General features: G+C 33.8%; 2 protein-coding genes across 7 annotated transcripts in view; one reads left to right on the top strand and one right to left on the bottom strand.

Annotated features, from left to right (window-relative positions):
• The window catches only part of LOC122246779 (afadin- and alpha-actinin-binding protein A), a 19,071-nt gene extending 9,465 nt beyond the window's left edge, over positions 1-9,606 (top strand). For both annotated transcript variants that reach the window (XM_043005562.2, XM_043005563.2), the window contains exons 9-13: positions 62-184; positions 464-624; positions 1,450-1,560; positions 1,712-1,875; positions 5,686-9,606. In XM_043005562.2, the coding sequence (XP_042861496.2) occupies positions 62-184; positions 464-624; positions 1,450-1,560; positions 1,712-1,875; positions 5,686-6,496 (1,370 nt within the window). In that variant the 3' untranslated portion in view covers positions 6,497-9,606. The remainder of the gene's footprint in view (positions 1-61; positions 185-463; positions 625-1,449; positions 1,561-1,711; positions 1,876-5,685) is intronic.
• A 4,945-nt stretch (positions 9,607-14,551) lies between these two features.
• dsd (attractin-like protein dsd) overlaps positions 14,552-19,018 on the bottom strand; it is a 34,637-nt gene continuing 30,170 nt past the window's right edge. For 3 of the 5 annotated variants that reach the window (XM_043005565.2, XM_086549453.1, XM_086549455.1), the window contains 3 exons: positions 18,364-18,762; positions 18,068-18,185; positions 17,524-17,829 (listed from right to left, as the gene is read on the bottom strand). In XM_043005565.2, coding sequence (XP_042861499.2) covers positions 17,675-17,829; positions 18,068-18,185; positions 18,364-18,762 — 672 coding nt within the window. In that variant the 3' untranslated portion in view covers positions 17,524-17,674. Of the gene's footprint in view, positions 16,540-17,523; positions 17,830-18,067; positions 18,186-18,363; positions 18,763-19,018 lie in introns of those variants that run through there. The other 2 variants (XM_086549456.1, XM_086549454.1) reach the window with 2 other exon arrangements.

Below are 19,018 nucleotides of genomic sequence, written 5' to 3'. Positions count from 1 at the left end.
TGTTTGTGATTTGTATTATATATATTTCTCAATTATTTTGTAACATTATTTGCATTTACAGTCATGAAGGATAATATTGCTCAAAATGAGGGTTTGCAAGGAAGGGAAGAAGTGAAAGCTCTTCGGTTGCAATTGTCAAAAGTGAAGGAACAGCTGAGAAACTACCAGCAGTGCCAGAAAAAAGGTGAGGTTTTCTCTTTTTCTTTTCTTATGCAATTTAGCTTCATAAAGCTTCATTATGTAGTGGAACTCTTCTCTCTCTTGGTACAAGTGGCACTAAAGTAGTAGCACTAAATCTGGTAGCTGTTTTCCTAGCAGTAGCAGTAAGTTTTCAACATATAAATTTTCCAGTTTAATAGAGAATAGCTGTGGGACTTTCACCTTATTACTAGGTATGTATATGTATATGTATAAATATATCTATTTGTATACGTCTATTATTTTTATCCCTTCCATCCTTTAGGTGATGAAGAAGAAAAAGAAATGACTTTCTTAATGGATGGAGGGTACATAGAGGAGAGAGCAGAACTGGAGAAAGAGAGGGAAGAGCTGGAAAAAGAAAGGAGAACTTTGCAACAGGAGAGAGAGTCATTTGCAGAAGCAGCAATTAGGTTGAATAGGGAGGCAAGTACTATGAGTGTTGCCTGTGAGAAGTTACTGATTCCCAATTTAGCTGGGAGTTTCTCTTGGTGATGGTCTCTTTAATTACTACTTTACTACTTGTATATTGAATATATATATTATATATAATATATATATATTTATATATATATATATATATATATATTATATATATATATATATTAATATATAATATATATAATATATATATATATATATATATATATATATATATATATATATATTATATATATTTTATATATATATATATTATATATATATATATATATATATATATATATATATTATATATATATATATATTATATATATATATTATATATATATATATATATATATATATATATATTATATATATATATATATATATAATATATATATATATATATATATATATATATATATATATATTATATATATATATATATTATATATATATATTATATATATATATATATTATATATATATATATATATATATATATATATATATATTATATATATATATATATATATATATATATATATATATATATATATATATATATATATATTTATATATATATATTTATATATATATATGTCTATGTATATTTTTTATATGTAAATACATAAAGACATTGGTGGAAGGGAAAAGCATAATGACTAATATCATTATTTATATATGATGGTTAAATATCAAAATTAGTATTTTCTCAATATCATTGTCAATACCTCCATAATGAATATGGGATATATATATATATTTTTTTCTTGCCACTTTATATGTAAATGTTTTGACAGATGTTTGCATTTTCTATCCTATCAGAGAGCTGCATTTGAGGGAGAGAAGGTAGAACTTTTGAAGCGACAGTTTCTCCAGGATCTTCCTACTACACTGAATGACATGTGTACAATAGATGTAATGACCAGTGGGCATGTAAGTATAACTTTGTGTGTTTCTGTCTTGCATTGTATGTGTGTGTCTGTGAGTATGTGTGTGTGCTTGTCACTCACGACAAATGAACCAGAACATTTTCATGATCAAATGCCCTTTAGTCCAAGTTTCAGCCTTTGTATTTCATCCCCAGGAAAGTGGTGGCAGCCTTTCAAGTGGAAGCATTGGGGAGGTCTTCTCAGACTCCCCACACCGCATCCTTGCTGTGCCAGAGATCACTCCGCCCCGTGGAAATATCACACTGGCTCGTGGTTCCCAACCAGTCGTGTTAGGGCCCACCATGCTGCCTAAGCAACGGTTAGTCAGAAGAATTTGAAAGCTGATGTTTGTGTGATTCTCTTTTTTTTCTTATGTCTCTCTCTGACTGTCTTCCTTGCTCTTCTTCTTTCTGTCCCCCTCACTTTCTGTGTCTCACTCTATCTCTTTTTGATGTTCTCTGTCTCACTCTCTCTTTTTAATTTTTTTTGCTTCTGTCTCACTCTTGCTTCTCACTTTCCCTGTCTTTCTCTTCCTTTTTCTTACTCTTTTAGTTTCTCTCTCCCTTCCCCCTCCCTTTCCCATTCTTTCTTCCACTTCTTGTCTCACTGAATTTGTTGTTGAAGAATGGAGTGCTTTATTTGTTTTGGTTGATATCTGCAAATATTTTAAGTTTTTTTGTAGCTAACATATTTCTTTAGTTATCCAAGTATAGTATTGAAATTAATATCTAACTCTGATAGATGCAAATTTATTTATAAATTTGATAAGTTCTGTGGTTCATTCTTTTAAGGTCTTATTGAGCATCTGGTTCTTCTGGAAATGTTATTTGATACCTCTTAAACTTTTATTTGTTAATTCTTGAGGGCCAACAGCTAGGAAAGTCATGACTAGGTTGCTAGACTCCTTTGTCAGTCTTATGGCTGTATTATTACAAAAGTGTTAGGATGCCTTAGGATGCCTTTCCTTGTTAACCCATTGGAGCCGGTTGACGTGATGACACATTTTGTGGTTTTTGCGTCAGACGCCCGGGATGAGCTATGACGGCAACCCAGCGTTCGGGTTGAGCGGCTTGTGTGTATGAGAATCTCGAGGTGTTAGGCTTATGTGTTCGAAAACCCTGGTATTGTGACCATGCAAAGATGGAACGGCCCTGGCGAGAATGGATTAAAATACCTTATATGAAATTTGGTATTCTAAAATGCTACTGTTTGTTTCCCTCAGTTTTAAACCCTTGTACAGTATGAGCATTGTTGGCATTTAAAGGATTTTAGTTAAGACAGGGGTTAGGCAGTCATGTGTAGACCTTTGTTTCATTATTTTCCTTTATATATTCATTGTGTTTGTCATAGACTACAATATGTAAACTTTAATTCTTGATGATGTTTAAGTATCTGAAAACTATATAGAAACAATTTAATGGTAACCATGTGGGGAATGCATGTATATGTGCACTGTCCACTGGGGTTTTGTTTTATTCATTATATTATTTTATTTTATTTCTATTTTTATTTACTTATTTATTTGTTTATTTTTATTATTTTTAAAATTTTGTTTTACATATACAGTAGATGGTTTCACAGGTGCTTAGTCATTAGGGAGTAAATTACAAGGCCTACTTGACCTCACCTGTTTACCCCATTCCTTGAATTTTGGGTAATCAGCTTCTATTTTTATTACTTTGATTATTATTAATGATATGATAATGATCATGGTGATAATCGTAATAATAATAATGATAATAATGTTAATAATAATAATAATAATAATAATAATAATAATAATAATAATAATAATAATGATAACAATAATGATAACAATAATGATAATAATAATGAGCTTGGCATACTGCTAAGATTTCTGGTTTCATTGTTTATATTATCTGTTATTATTTTGATAGTATCCTTTCTCTTGTAATCAAAAGCACTGGCCAGGGTTGACAATTACTGAAGGAAAGAAGAGGGCAGTTTAAGAATACCAAAAGTTAAGCATTGCTTCCATAAGGGTATCGTGTGAGACTATTTTTTAAGGAACTTTCCAGTTTTAATAATAGGTCTGAAAGTCTTAGATTTGCTTTTTTACTGTGATTTCTCTTTGAATACACTTCATGATCAATTAATCTTGTTCAGATTAGTTAGTATGTGTTTAAGGATTCTCAGGGGAAGTCAATTTAAATCTAAAATTGTTGGGAATGTTAACAGGGTACATTAAGCCTATTCTTTATTACTTTATTCTTTAGTAAAGATTAATTACATATTTACTTATTCTCTTTTCTCAAAACTTTAACTAGCACTTTTACAATGTAGTAAGTAATTTAGATAATTTTTTCACATTTTATAACACTTTTGTATGGTAATTACATTCATTAACCCTCTCTGGACGGGTGGTACACTACGGTACCGCTCATTCAAGGGCCCGGTTACCGGGTGGCACCATATGGTGCCAGTCATTTAATTGATTTAGGCCTAAGCGTTCGAAAGCCCCGGCATTGTGACATGCAAGGCTGGAATGCCCCCGTCGTGAGTGGGTTAAGAATGCTATAGGATCTAATGACTGAAGGGTACAGACATTTGGACTGGTATAGTAGATCAAGTTTATATATTGCATAGTACTTACTCTCAGCAGTGAATCTAGATCCAAGTGTAAATTAAACTTATCAATCCAATTTGATAAAAAGTCTCCAAGTCTGTGCTATGGCTTAACCCTTTCCTGACGGGGCACTCGCTACGCGAAGACCCCTGTGTCAGGAGATTGCAATATTGCATTGTAATCGTCACGGTGGCATGATGCCCCGGCATCGGGATTTTGGCTGTGTCACACGAGTGTGACGCACCTTCGTCATAGGGTTAAGTTAGGAGGTCACCTACACAGCCTGAGAGCAATCTGCCATTACAAAATCAAAGAAAAGTCATCACTAGATACCAGAGGTAAAAAGCATTACATATAAAGGGTTTAGATTGAGAAATAGGAGTGTGTAGACATTTAATGATTTAGAATATTGGGAAACATTAAGGTAATATTAACATATTGTTTTTGAAATATCTCAATAGTTGTTACTGCATGTATTATTTGAAACTCCAAAAATATCCTAGTTTTATTTTAAGGTAACCAGATATAAATAAATTTCTGCATTTCCTTGTAATGTTTTCGTTTGATTTCTAATATTATTTTATTGGTTTGACTAACACTTGTGATTTTTTTTTCATTCTTTTATATGTCTGTAATATAGAGATTCAAAGAAAGGACAAGGCTCTTCAAGAAGGTTATAAGACTTGTCAGGTGAGTTGTTTGAGTCAAGTATATTGTGAAATATTGTGATACTTTTTAGTTGTAAGAATGTCTGTAAATTATTGAAAGCATTTTGCTTACTTACATTTAGCTCAACATAACTGCCTCTTTCAACATCAGAAATGCTCTATAGTTTTTTTTATCTTTTTGTGCATGTTATTATTGTTCAATAATCATGTTGATGATCACTAGGCAAGGGAGTGCCATACTTCTAGTCAGCTGGCCTTGAAGTAATAATTAGCAGAGCAACTGCTTTCCAAGTTTTTTTCTGCAGTGTTGCATAAGAATTTCTTATTATTTATCAAATGAATGGCATAGAGTAGCAGATAACAAATATATTCCATTTTTATTCAAAGAAAAAAGTCAAGAGCCTCATTCCTCCTAATTTTTAATCCAATCCAGCATAATCAGATGGCAACTTATTTGTTCTGGGCACTATATTGGCACAAAGTTTTATGGCATTGATGGCACCAGTTCAGTCTTCCAGAAGCAGCCTAAACCTTGTTTTATACTTTTATTGAAAAAAAAAACTATCTGCTTGTCCAGAATCAAACACAAGGGGAAAAAAATATTTCCCCAGCACTTTGTATTTTTATCTCAAGTGGATAACTTTGACATTAATTTTACTGAAGTGGCCAGTGCACTCCATTTCTTTCCTAGTGCTATTGGGTTAACAAGAGGGACATGGTAACTAGCATTTCATTATCCAACTTCTTTCTTTTTAAAGTATCCCTTTCGAATAATGTGGTTACCTTTACAGCGGATATGTATATAGGCTCTTTAACAATGAAACTGTGAAGATAGACTTATATCATTACCTAATTCGACAATGCATTCCAACAGCAATGAAAGGCCAGGCTATGGTGGACACAAAACTGTCTATCGCATGAAGTCTGCCCCTGCAAGCAGAGCCTCATCTGTCCCACGCTTTGCTGATGAATTTGAGGGTAATTCCCCCAGCCCCAGTAACAGGCCTCCCCATCCACGACCGCGCACACTGGAAAGGATGAAAAGGAAACCACTCTCAGGCTCGGCATCTCCCAGACACCGGAGCCAAAGTCAGAGTCGCTTGGAGTTGGCCAGAGATGACGATCCCATCAAGAAAAGGGGTGAATTCACCTCCCTTCCAGCCAGGATCCAGGGAGAAGCCCTTTTACGTTCCCTGAGAACAGATGGCCGTGAGGTTATTTATCCACCCATTACAGTTGACAGAGAAGGGTTGAATTACTTACCAGCATATTATCGCGAGAGTCCCAGGACCATGAAAATGACTGGGCAACCAGAGATGACAAATAATGTTGAAAGGCACCCCCAAGGAAACCATTTCGCAGCTGAGAAGGAGAGATATGAAACTGAGGATGAAGAGGAACCAGTTGATAGCAAAGGGCTCACCTTTTTGGAGAAGGACCTCATGAATCTTATGGCACAGATTGGACAACAGCAAGGGGAAGAAATGGCCATGAACTCTTGCTCTGATGATGCCTCCAAATACGAAGAACCAACTTTCATGAGAAAGCATTCAAAGAAAAATCTAAGCTCAGTTCGGTTGAGTGCTCCGGGAAGTTTATGCTCAAGCCGCAGATCTAGTCGAGATCTCAGTGATGACTATTATAAGAATATACACAAACATCAAATGAAGAAAAATCAATCATAATGTCATGGTATAGCATTTTGTGGAGGGGTCTTTATTTCATTAGATATTGGGTGTCGATATAAAATTTGTAGTGTGAACACAATTTCTCATGTTTATACAATATGGTTAAAGAACAAATTAAGAAATTATGAATATAATGTGGTAAAAAAAAAGAGTAATACATTTGAACATTATATTTGTAAAGGAACTGTAAAATTGTTTAGCATAATTAAGAATTTGGATAGCAGCTTAAATGGCTTGTATGAAGACATATGCTCAAAGTTGATTTATTGGTTAAAGCTAGGTATTTCTTTGTATAAGAGATAAAGAAGAAAAAAATATATATTTAAGTCTCTGCACTTAATTCCACATATTAGTTTTTAAGTATTCTCTTGCATCATATATCTTTGATACTTTTATATCATTTATTGTCAACTAATGTTGTGTTGGTCTGTAAATGCATTTATTCCCAACTAAAGACAGTTCATATTTACGAATCTGTAACAATGTATGCAATTTATTTTGCAAACACTCCATTTATACAATTGCCATTATCCATGTATTTTTTTTCATATACTATGGCTAAAACTTCAGGTAAAAACTAAAAGCCTTAACAAGTAAAGACACTTACCTTATTCTTCCAGGGCTATAGCACTTAAGAACTTATAAAACTTTGTTGCCTATAACCATAATTCCAGTTTTACATTTCCCTCTCTTTCCTTTTTTTCTTTCTTTTTCTGTAAGGTATTTTGCCTGTATGTTGTATTATTTCATAATGGAGGTGTCTCAGTCTTGTCTAACTCTATGTATTTCATGAAATGTACAAGGGAAAGACAATGTTACTCATGTACTATATAAGTCCTGCTGAGTCTCTTTGTTCTATACATATGTGCATGGCATAACTTTCTTTGCATATAGCGATGAGTCGTATAGGTTTTGGTATTTTGCATAATTCTGCTTCTCTTGTTTTTAAAGTAAGATTATATCATTTTTTTTTTCTACAGAGCCACAAGCATTGTTAATACTTTTGTCAGAATTTATGCTGTGTGTGCATGTGTGTGTCCGTATCTCCATGGCATTTGTCCATGTGCATGTGTATGTGTGGGTTTGTATGAATGTATACATGTGCATGTTTTCATGCTGTGCTAATAGCCATGTTTGTGATGTTTTTTATTTGAATTGTTTAGACTGAAGCGTATGGTACTCTTTCTGCTGTTACTTTTAGTTTGTAATGCTTTTGATTTTCTGCTGTGTTAAAGCTTCTTTTCATATGGATGGGTTGTACAAAAATGGCTGATGCAAAATAGTATCTAATATTCTTAACATTGTAACAGTATATTTCTTTTAGGCTACTAGTAAAGTTTACTTTAATCTATATTGATTATCACCAAGAGCTAAGCTTAGCTGTGTTTATTTTAAATATTTAAAAGTCTTGCATAATATCAGATTTTATTGATTATGTAAGGAAGATATTTTAGGAGTGAATTTGATTAGAGTAAACTTTTCAGATAAAAGCAAGGATGAGACTTTTTTTTTCAGATCACTTGTCCAGAAATTATGTTTTAACACTGTTACGTATAAATATTTATTTTAAAGAAAAGGTTTTCACTTGAGAAAAGACATTACAGGTTTACATACATGATAGGTTAGTATGGAGACCCTTTCAGAATGCTTATACCATAGTTGTGCTTTATGGAAATACTTTAAGTAATCATTTTCCTGAGAATTTCTGGAGAAGCAAATGTTCTACAATTCATGCTTGAATAGGTTGTTTTAGAATAAACTTTACACTTTATAATTATTTTCCATGTAGTCATATACACTAGTCAGTCAGAGATAGATATCTAGTTACCTATGAATCTCATTTCTAGTCAACAGGTGAAACTTTGTGATGCTATGGCATATCCATAATCTAGATGCCAACTTTTGTGCCTTAGGAAATGTTTCAAGGATATACAGTATTCATATTTTAGTTGTCTGTAGGTGGTATTAGTCCCTATAGGGTGGCAAAGTTCAAAGCTTCGTGTGTACACAGGATTATCTTTTTTATGCATAATAAATTTTAGCTTATAATGTTAATGTGGATATTTAAATATGGATTTTTTTCCCGCCAAAAATACTTTGTTTCATCCTCTGTGCACACACACAAGAAAACTACAATTGCCCAACATCATTCCTTATGGGTAAAGGTTAAGTTATTGAACATACTGATGTAAACTTCACTACAGCAAAACATCACAAGATGAACTAAAGACAAATTCCTGAAATGTCTCCATAATTTGGTTGTGGTGGTAGAAAACTCAATTACCGTCCTGCTCCCTCCAACATTGAGCGTGGCATGTAGTATGAATGCCATTGTAATATTTTGTCCACATTTTCATTAGGTATATTTATTTTCTTGCAGGTTAGTGCTTCATGTACTGTATAGATATCTTTGATGTTTGTCAGACTTCATGGCAATCCATTTTTTTCTCCCTTGACACAAATCTTAAGAATTTGATATGCTCAAAAACATACACCTCTTGAGAGTTTTTCAATTAATAGCTTGCAAACAGGTGTAAGATAATTAACAGGGTTTCCAATATGGATGCAAGTAGTTAAGCATGTAATTCTGATTTCATGTCTAGTAGTTAATAATTCATGGCTGTTGTTTTTTCTATCATTTCCCCATGATCATCATTACAGAAATCATGATAATAGATTTAAGAGACAAATGTGCTTTAGAGCTATTTTATCACACTAAAATTTTCTTATGCTTATTTCACACTAGCTACCCATGATGTCCAAATGTACAAAATCAAGTGGAATTCTACTTTGACTTGGGTTCGTGTTTCAGGAAATCCATATATTTTTTTGTCATATACCATCTAATTATTAAGATATTAATATTGTATTCTGGTTACTTTGTAATGCTCTTCTGTATCTGACATTAGCATCCTAAGGGTTGCATGTAAGGATTTTAAATATTTCATACTTTTTTATCTTCCTTTTCTGTAAACCAGACATTGATATAAATTTAAAATATTCATTATTGTCCTTTGTTGTTTTTCTCTTTACTTTTTTTTTTAAAACACAGTCTGATATTGCCTTTTTTTAATATCCAAAGGATTTCAATAAAAGTCAACTGATAACATGGCATTTTATTAGCAAAATTGTTTTACAGCAGAGTGAAGGAATATGATTATTTTATTATCAACAAACAATAAAAGCTGCTGCAGTAACCATAGACAGTAGTGCATCTTGGGTCTTGTCTCACAGCCACAACAAAATCTAAAATGCTAGAATGAAATCCATACAATCATGAACTTGTTGATGGTTGTGTTAAGCTTTGTTCAATACCTTTTGAATTGCCTTGCCAGTCACGGCTGTGAAATAAGCCTGGCCTTGGAATGAAATTCTTTAGGTAATCACACAAGAATGGAACATATGCCCCTAGAGGCTCTTTGTAAGAGATATTTACAATGGACAAAAGAGAAAATGCTTAGATTTGTATAAACTAACAATACCACAGTAGTACACATTTTTTTATTGAAGGTATGTCATACTACTATTCCAGATTATATTCAGATTGAATAAAATAACTGAATACATATCTGAACATTTTCTCTTAAGGAATTTGATATTACACTTAGAATTAGTGAGACTGTAACATGATACTGACTGCAGCAAAACAAATAACTATACATAATGTATTACTAACTTCATACGGACCCCTTCTACCTGGTATACCCAACTATTACAATCTTAAATTATGAATGAAATTACAGTGTTTAACTTGATCTATATAACACACCCAAAGAACAACCAAAAAAAGAAAAAAGAAAGAAAAAAAAAAGATAATAATAAAATGAAAATAAATAAACATTTGTAACTAGAGTAACTACTCTTTTCAGCTACACCGGAGACATACCCTAAAAGCAGTATACAAAGACAGGAAGACAAAAGTCACACTGTAGGGTAAGCCTGTAAGGATGTTCTGATGGAATCAATTGCAACTGAAGACTAGACAATTATGGAACAATATGTATTTCTAAAAAATATGAAAATCCTCTTCCAATAAAAAAATGGACCCTTAAAATGTATTGCATCATAAAAATGGCCTACATAGAGCTGGCCACACCCTGCCCTCCCTAAAGTGACTATAATCCCCATTGATAAACCAGCAATGATTTCCTTCTGGTGAAATCCACTGCATGTCAACTACATGTCACTTTACATACGTAATCTTTGGTACATTTAGCACTTCCTTTCAGTGCTTAAGGATAGTTAAAGAAGAATTATCTTCTTGTGATAGGGACATAATACATTATTTATTTGTTCTAGGCAGGGCACAAGACTGAAATAATTGTATGACTGTAATACATATATATTGGCATGTATATAGATCCGACTTGTCACCAACTTAATTTTCCAATTTTCCTTTCAATGGTGTACAGCAAAATATATATCTGGTACAAAGGTGGGGATCTGATTCCTTCAGGCTAAAACTGTACGATATGTGTTGGAACACTATAAGTCACGGCATTATTTTCATGACATGCGATGAATTCAGGATTAATTAATTATTTCTGCTTAACAATCAATTCCTTTAGAAAGCAACTGAATATGTATCTGGGGAACCTAAACCACATTCATTACAAAAAATTCTTAATTGAAATAATTCAAAATTCCTATGCTAAATACCATAAACAATGTATAAGTTTAATACTTTGAACAAAATGTTATTTTAACTGAAATTGCTTTATCCTTTATCCTATGTATTCTGTATCTGAAAATGTATTTTGTGCAAAACTGTTACTTCAACAAACCAGAGAAAAAGAAAAGAAAGCTCTTATACAGGCAGATTTCTTCTGGTAAATGTGTACTGCTGTAAGTTAAATTTAATAAGATCAAATTCCTGTAAAAAAGGTCTACAAATATTGAATTATTGCTGAGCTATGCATATTAGAATTTATTTTTTCTTCAGAAAAAAGGGTAAAATTCATCTGGCTTTTCTACATTAAGCATGTGATGGTAATATGACTTGATATGAAATTCACAACTATACACAGTAAAGCCTGATATTATCAAACCTTTAATATTCTTGTAACACACATAAATATAATTAACATTATTTTGCTAATTATACATAAATAAAAAATCATGATCACAAAGATGATGATAATCATAATAATAATGATGATAATATTCATAATAATAATAGTAATAATACACCCACATTTGATTTTCTCCCTCTCTCATTTACTTTTTAAAATCACCAATAGAAAAATAGATTGCTGGACACAGGTAAAAATACTGGGGAGATCAGAGGGGATAAAAGGCTCAAACACACAATCAGACACAGACCAACAAACACACATTCAGACATATACATATACATAAAAACTCACTCTTACATCTCCATCACAAACAAATACACTCTGACATACTTTTACAATTTTTTTTTTTTTTTGTCACTTTTTCCCCTTCCTCATTTTATTGCAAACAATAATTGAAAACAAGAGCTCCTCAAAACACACACATACACACAAACACACACAAAGAAAACAAAAAAAACAAGCAAGACTGATTTCCTCTTCTTCAAATATTATAAAAAAAAAAAAAAAAAAAAAAAAAAAAACTGTTGGGAAGTATATACGCATCCACAAGTATGTATCACAAGCACAGCCAGAACAGAACACAAAATAAGGCCACCCACTCTGAGCCTTCCACGAGCAAGGGCTTCTCCCATGCACCATAAAAAAGCAATGTTTGTGACATCAATCTTTGGCCCTTAAAATAACAAAATCCTTCTTTGATTGTCACCATTTGGCAGATATATCAAAGAGAAAGGAAAAAGAAAGGAAACAAATGGACTAAGAAAAAAACAAAACAAAGATATACATGAAAAGCAGAAGAGAAATTTAAAAAAGAAGAGATTTGTTTTTAAAATTCAAGGCGTTTCCTCTCGTCAATAAAGTTGAAGCAAAGGCGCCTTTCCTCACACAACTGGGAAGCAAAATCAAGTTAAAAATTGTTCATTCCATTCACATCTTTCATTGTACCCTTTGATGTACAAATATAATAATAATAAAAGGGATTAACACTATGGATATGAAATATATGATGCATATAGGGAAAGTCAAACAGAATGGTTCTATGGTTCTACAAATGGCAAGCCCAAGTTGATCATGATAACAACAATTAACAAGGTATGAAAACTGATATAAAAATAATATGATAATAACTAATAGTAACGAACTGTCATATTGGTACATAAATGTGGTATCATTTATATCACTTCAATGCATCATTACTATAGCTCAAAATATCAATACCAATGATGGAACCACCTAAAACAGTAATAAAAGAAACAGCAATAATCATAATATCGAAAATATATAAATCCATCACCATAGTAATAACCACAATATTTTCCACTTCATTCATACACCATAATACTGTGTACATCATAATCACCAAATCCTGTAAATAATGAAAAAAAGTAATATTGAAACTAATACTTTTTTCGATACTGAATATCTGTACACCTTTGAGTATCATGATGGAAAACTAGGTGCCCCATTAAAAAAAAAAAAAAAAAAAAAATTATAAAACATCTTTTTGTTGCCCCACTAAAAGAAAATGACACTTGAAAAAACATTGTTGTTACTTGCATTCACTTGTATGCACATGTATGGTTGTTCATATTCTCTTTCTTTTCTTTTAGGAAGAAAAAAAAAAATTGAAAAAAAAAACTATGTTTGTTACCTCACTAGAAGAATGCTTCCACTTCCCATTGGTATTACAACATAGGAGTAAAGAATATGGAAAAAGTTCAATAGAATAACACTAAAAAAACAGTGCTATAACATCTTTTTCGACTGATATACATAAGAACATCCTATACTGAATGTGGTAATACTGTTTATTTGATGTATTTCCCAAGTATCATCACCTTTTAGTCATGTCTATAATGTGCACTTGAAACCCTTTTCAAAAGGTATTTTCTTCAGTTTTCCCTTCTGCTCAAAACACACTAGGGGATATGGCATGTGCTATGTTAGGATTGGCACTTAAGTTTTAGTATCCTTGGGAGTTCTTATGACAAGAATTATACTTTCCCATCCCTATGGCAGAGAAAAAGAGGGAGAGAGAGAAAAAAAAGGTGAAGAAGAAGGGAAGGAGGAGAGAGAGGGAGGGAATGAAGAAAGGGAAGATATGCAGAGAGAGATGCAGGAGAGAGAGAGAGAGAGAGAGAGAGAGAGAGAGAGAGAGAGAGAGAGTGTGTGTGTGTGTGTGTGTGTGTGTGTGTGTGTGTGTGTGTGTGTGTGTGTGTGCGTGTGCGTGTGCGTGTGCGTGTGCGTGTGCGTGTGCGTGTGCGTGTGCGTGTGCGTGTGCGTGTGCGTGTGTGTATGTGTGTGTGTCCACGAAGACACGTGCGTGTATTTGTGTTTATGTGTGTATGAGTGTGAGACTAAGTATAAGCTAGTGAGTTCATGGAAAAGAATATAAAGAGAAGCTGAAAAACTCTTAGAAAAAAAGAAAAGAAAAAGAATGTATAGTCAAAATCAACTCCTCAGTTCATCCATTTTTACAAATCGTAATACCGTATTTTTCTCTGATCTTTTGGACTTGAGTTTTTCTGATTTCATTTTGTGACTACACAAATATTCATATTCCTGTAAAGCAGCAAAAAGTGTGGAATCAATATACAGAACACACCATGTCCCATAGTGTGAAAGAAGCTCTACTTGAAGCAACTAGGATCTTGTGTTGTGAATCTATTTGGAAAAAATGCCTATAATCTTTTCAGAAATCCATGGTAGTTTCAAGATTCCCCTGGTTTTCCTGAATACATGTGGTAACACTGTTCCCTTTTCAAAGTACCAGATAAAGCTCATGTAATGGCTTTCTTTGCCCTATGAATCCCTAAGAATGATAAAACCATCAAGAACTCAATTTTGTGTGACAATTTCTTTATCAACTACTCCCTGTGTAACAAGTAATGTGATACTTCCTCCCAAGCAAAAACAGTAAATCTTGTATGCTGCATGGCATACATCAACTAGTAAAAAGGGGTATAAAATTCCATCACTCATACACGAACCATGGTTTATATTATAACCTTCACTTCAATATAAAACATTCCAGTTCCAGAAAAGTTAAACACCTTACTGCCATCACAAGAAAAGCGATCAGATCACTTTTGTGGTGCTGATATCCCTCTGCTGAAGCCCTCCATACAGCCAAGAGCAAATCATTCAGACTTAGAATACAGAATTATCACATGGCTGAGATTCAATTAAACAGTCCATACACAACTTGGTCTGCTCTGCCTTATAATACAGGCTAAATAAATAATATATTTATATATATATATATTACATCATGATCTGAAGTCTTAAAATTATTGTTCAATATGTACATCCATAAGTTCCAAAACCATAACAACAAAGTATTTGAGCCATATTAAATGAATCCATACCTACCAAGGCAGCAATATTAAAGGCCTAAGAAAATATAATATAAAAATTTGCTGTGATAAAAACACTGCCTTGCAACACAGGCATCCATGACGACCACTGAACATGAAATTGCAAAGTTTTACAAAACACACTACATGATAAAAAATGAGAGAGAAGACCAGAAACAGAGGAAAAGAGAAATTACATACAGTGCAAGTATAATGAACAATCTCATAGTACCCTTCACCATACAAATGACAATGCCACATGCACATAGAATGACAACCATCACAGTTTTCACGTTCAAACTGCTATTCTATATGCAATGATCTGCCCATGACAAGGGTACCCACAGGAGAGAACACTGCCTAGATGTTTACATGTATGAAAATTAAAACTGAATACCACGTTCTCCAATTTTATCATGTGACTAACATTCTACGAGTAATATCCTGGACGAGTGTCTAGGATACAAGCATGCCCATTTCGTACATAAAACACACTTCACAGTTTACAGACGTTCACAAGAATTTTGATCTTCGAGCCATTTCTTTACATAACCCTAAAGTACAAGTATTGCATCTCTGAAAAATATAAATATTCTGTCCTATGTTACATACCAATTACCCTAACATACTACCTCCTAAATTAAGAAGTTATTGGTAGTGCAAGAATGAATGAGGAATTTTGTCTCTGCCTTATTATCTGAAGATCAAATTAGTGAAATACATCACTCTCTCTTACAATGCAATATAGGATCCAATACCACAATAAAACGCTAATCTTAGCGAGACTGTGAAGACAAGACGGTCACCTTTTTATCTATTTCTGATTTCATGAAAACTGTGTAAGGCAATACAAGAATGCTATGGTCTTCAGTCTAACATATTATGCAATGGAACTACACTTCATTTATCATTTCCAACAAAATAACCTTAAAAATGATAATCACAAGCATAAACATCATTTCCGACAATTAAATACTTCAAAGTGATCATGCCATCATCTTTACCATCCATATCATTACTATTACAATAATGCACAAGAATCAGTATTCATAGTCGTGGTAACAGTAGTATAATAAGTAGTAATAATAACAGCAATAGCAGAAATTATAATAATATTAATGATAATTACGAAGATGATGACATAATATCAATAAAGAAATATGCTCATTATCATAATAATAATAATAATCCCTATAGTTGTAATAGTGATTAATAATAATAATAATAATAATAATAATAATTAAAAGAAAATAAATGTAAGACCCTCACTCCATAGTATCACATTTTCTCACTGAACTTGAAAAAAGACGACTGAGAACTAGACAATCTGAATTGCTAACTTATCCTTTCTTATCGTTTCTTCCTTCTTTTCTCCCTCCGTCTGGCTCAACACTGCAGCCAGAAACAAGAATCGCTCGAGCTGCCACCATCCGTGGCTCCCTCGCTCGACGTCAAGGCCTAGACCTTCAACCACTCCCTGAGAAGTGCTTGGTACGCAGGATTCCATTTAGGTGCTTCCCCCCCTCCCCCTTCCCTACCTATCTACCCTCCCCCCTCCCCTTCCAAACCCGCTATCAAATTCGTGTAACGTCCTCTGTTAGTCTGATGGCTGGAGGGGGGGTAGGGGGGGTAGGGAAGGGAGAGGGGGGGGGGCAGAAGAAGGGGGACAGAAGAGGGGGAAAAAAGTTGAATGAAAACAAGAAGTGGTCACTCTTTCACAGAAAAGAAATTGTACATATAGAAAAGAAAGGTTGAGAGAAACTAAAAGACTTATCCATTATTTCACTGATAACTGTATCTATCAGAGTGTGATAGCTAACAAATAAAAATTTTATTATTAAAAAATATGAGTTGTGTGTATATGATTATACTCCAACACTTATTCCTAACCTGCGGCAATCTTCAGCCAATGAAAAAAACGCATATCTCATGAGGAATTTCTGCCACCATGCCCTCGCGGAGTTGCTATGGTTCTCACTATTACACACAGAAGTAGGAACTTTGTGTGGCCAGGACTGTCCAGGCTCCACATCCCAGTACAGTTGCATTATGTAATTCTTTTGGCCAATCTGGACTGTATTCATACTGTATTAACGTAACAGGTTTAACTTCTAAGCTCGTCTTAGAACACATATCTAAGGCCTTAGCAGACAGTGGTAGCATTCTTGGTTTTAAAATCACCATAATTAACACAATGTAAGGTGAAAAAAGAAAGAAAACAAAAAAATAAAAATAAAATAAAAGACAAGAAAATGCACATGCTTATAGGAATCTACATTTCAATGAATTAATACATGGAAATTAAAGAAAAACACTTTTCTCTAAGCTGGTGTTTCTACAAGAAATTAATTTTCCTTTCAAACTAAGGAGGGAAAAAAGGTAAATTGTCTGTTGGTAATCATGTTAAAGAATGAAAGGGTTTAACTAAATCACAAAAACTTTTCAGGAAATGAAATATTCTTTTCATTTTGTAGACCTTTAAATACAAAAACACGTGCATTTGAAAACATATTTCAATGGATCCTTTTTCTAAGTAACTGTAATGTTCTGCAACATAACAGAATAAGAAGCAACAACAGAGAATGCTTTTGTCTGCTCAAGGCATCAGACAACTAATACTAAATCTAATCATTATGATCATCATTACATCGCTACATTATAAAATTTGGATGAGACTATTGTTAACAATGGCTTATCATACATGATACATCTGCACGTCTTACAGGATGGTGGCAAGGCCAATGTTAAATACAGGTGTCAGGAGAATGGCTGGAATATGGTTGTTTACCTCTTAGTGCTTTATTTTTGTTGACGTCCCCCTTGGTAAGAGTTATGGGGTCCGAACTACACTTCCTTGGGTTTCCGAGCGTTACAAGGGTACTCGCTATTGCCAGACCACCTGAAAATAAGATTTGTCCTGTTGTCATAAAATATCAAAAGCATTACTAAAACAAAAAAATAAAATATATTTGTGCATCATCAGCTACCTAATTCTCTTGGACAGTTGTAAAATACAAAAAAATTGGATAAGATACACAATTAAGTATCATCAACATAGAGGGATAACTTACACATTCCCAGTCTTTCTCACTCATAAAACATTAGTTTCCAGCTAGTGACAAAGAGTCAGTTCATACCTGGATGTCCTGGAGGTGTAAAAGGTTCCCCTCCGGTGGGCAGCTGAACCAGGAGTGACAGGACGGCTGCCCGGTTCCCACTGCAAGGCTCTAGGGCTATGGGGCTTGGGTTGATCTGCTGGAGTAGATTTTCACACATCAGCATCACTGTCCTATTAATTATCTACTTAATTATTTTTTATGCTAAATACACCCTTCATTTTCTAAAATGCAAGATAAAAATCCAAACATGAAGATGTTATTCACTTTGAAAATTCATGATACTATATATGCCGAGATGTACATATGCGTCTAACCTTCTTTCTCTTCTTGAGCGACATCATGCCATCTAAGGTATCCGAAGGAAGGCTATCTGGTGACGTCGCATTGCCCATTACGTTATTGCAGGATTTTGTGTTGTTTGCCTTGTAATTCCCCTTGAGAGTGGAGTTGGAGTTGAGGCTGGACACCGAGTTGGTGGTAGCATTAGTTAGGGAACTGCTGATGGCATTGGCAGTGCCGTTGGTGCCCAGAATGTTGCAGTTGTTGGCCAGGGTGGTGTTGGTAATGGCGGTGGGGGTGGGTGTTGTGTTGGTGGGTGTGGGGCAGATGATGCCATTGGCATTGGGGGCGTCCGCTGAGCCCCTTGGGTAGAGCTCCAGGAGGATGGGGCGGAAAGGACGCGATGCCATGGCTTCCATCTCCACCAGGAGACGCTGTTGGAACAGAGAGAAAGATAGAGTGATCCAGATGCTCTCTCTTGCCCTGCCTGGGAGCTTTAGAGGAAGATTTTGATAATCTACAAATATATATAACTTTTGTTTAAGTCTAAGCATTCATCAGCATCCTAATTAATCTTTAGAATGAAAATACGTGAAGACAGTACAAATATAAAAAGACTATGGTAACACTCAAATATGGAAAAGCATCTACGGTAATAACAACAATCACTATAGTCAATGCACCTGCGAA

This window comes from Penaeus japonicus, unplaced genomic scaffold (genome assembly GCF_977035675.1).
Source record: "Penaeus japonicus unplaced genomic scaffold, GWHDUDI00000001_assembly GWHDUDI00000022, whole genome shotgun sequence".
In the NCBI taxonomy this organism is placed as follows: Eukaryota; Metazoa; Arthropoda; class Malacostraca; order Decapoda; family Penaeidae; genus Penaeus; species Penaeus japonicus.
This window is presented reverse-complemented; position numbering and strand designations above follow the sequence as displayed.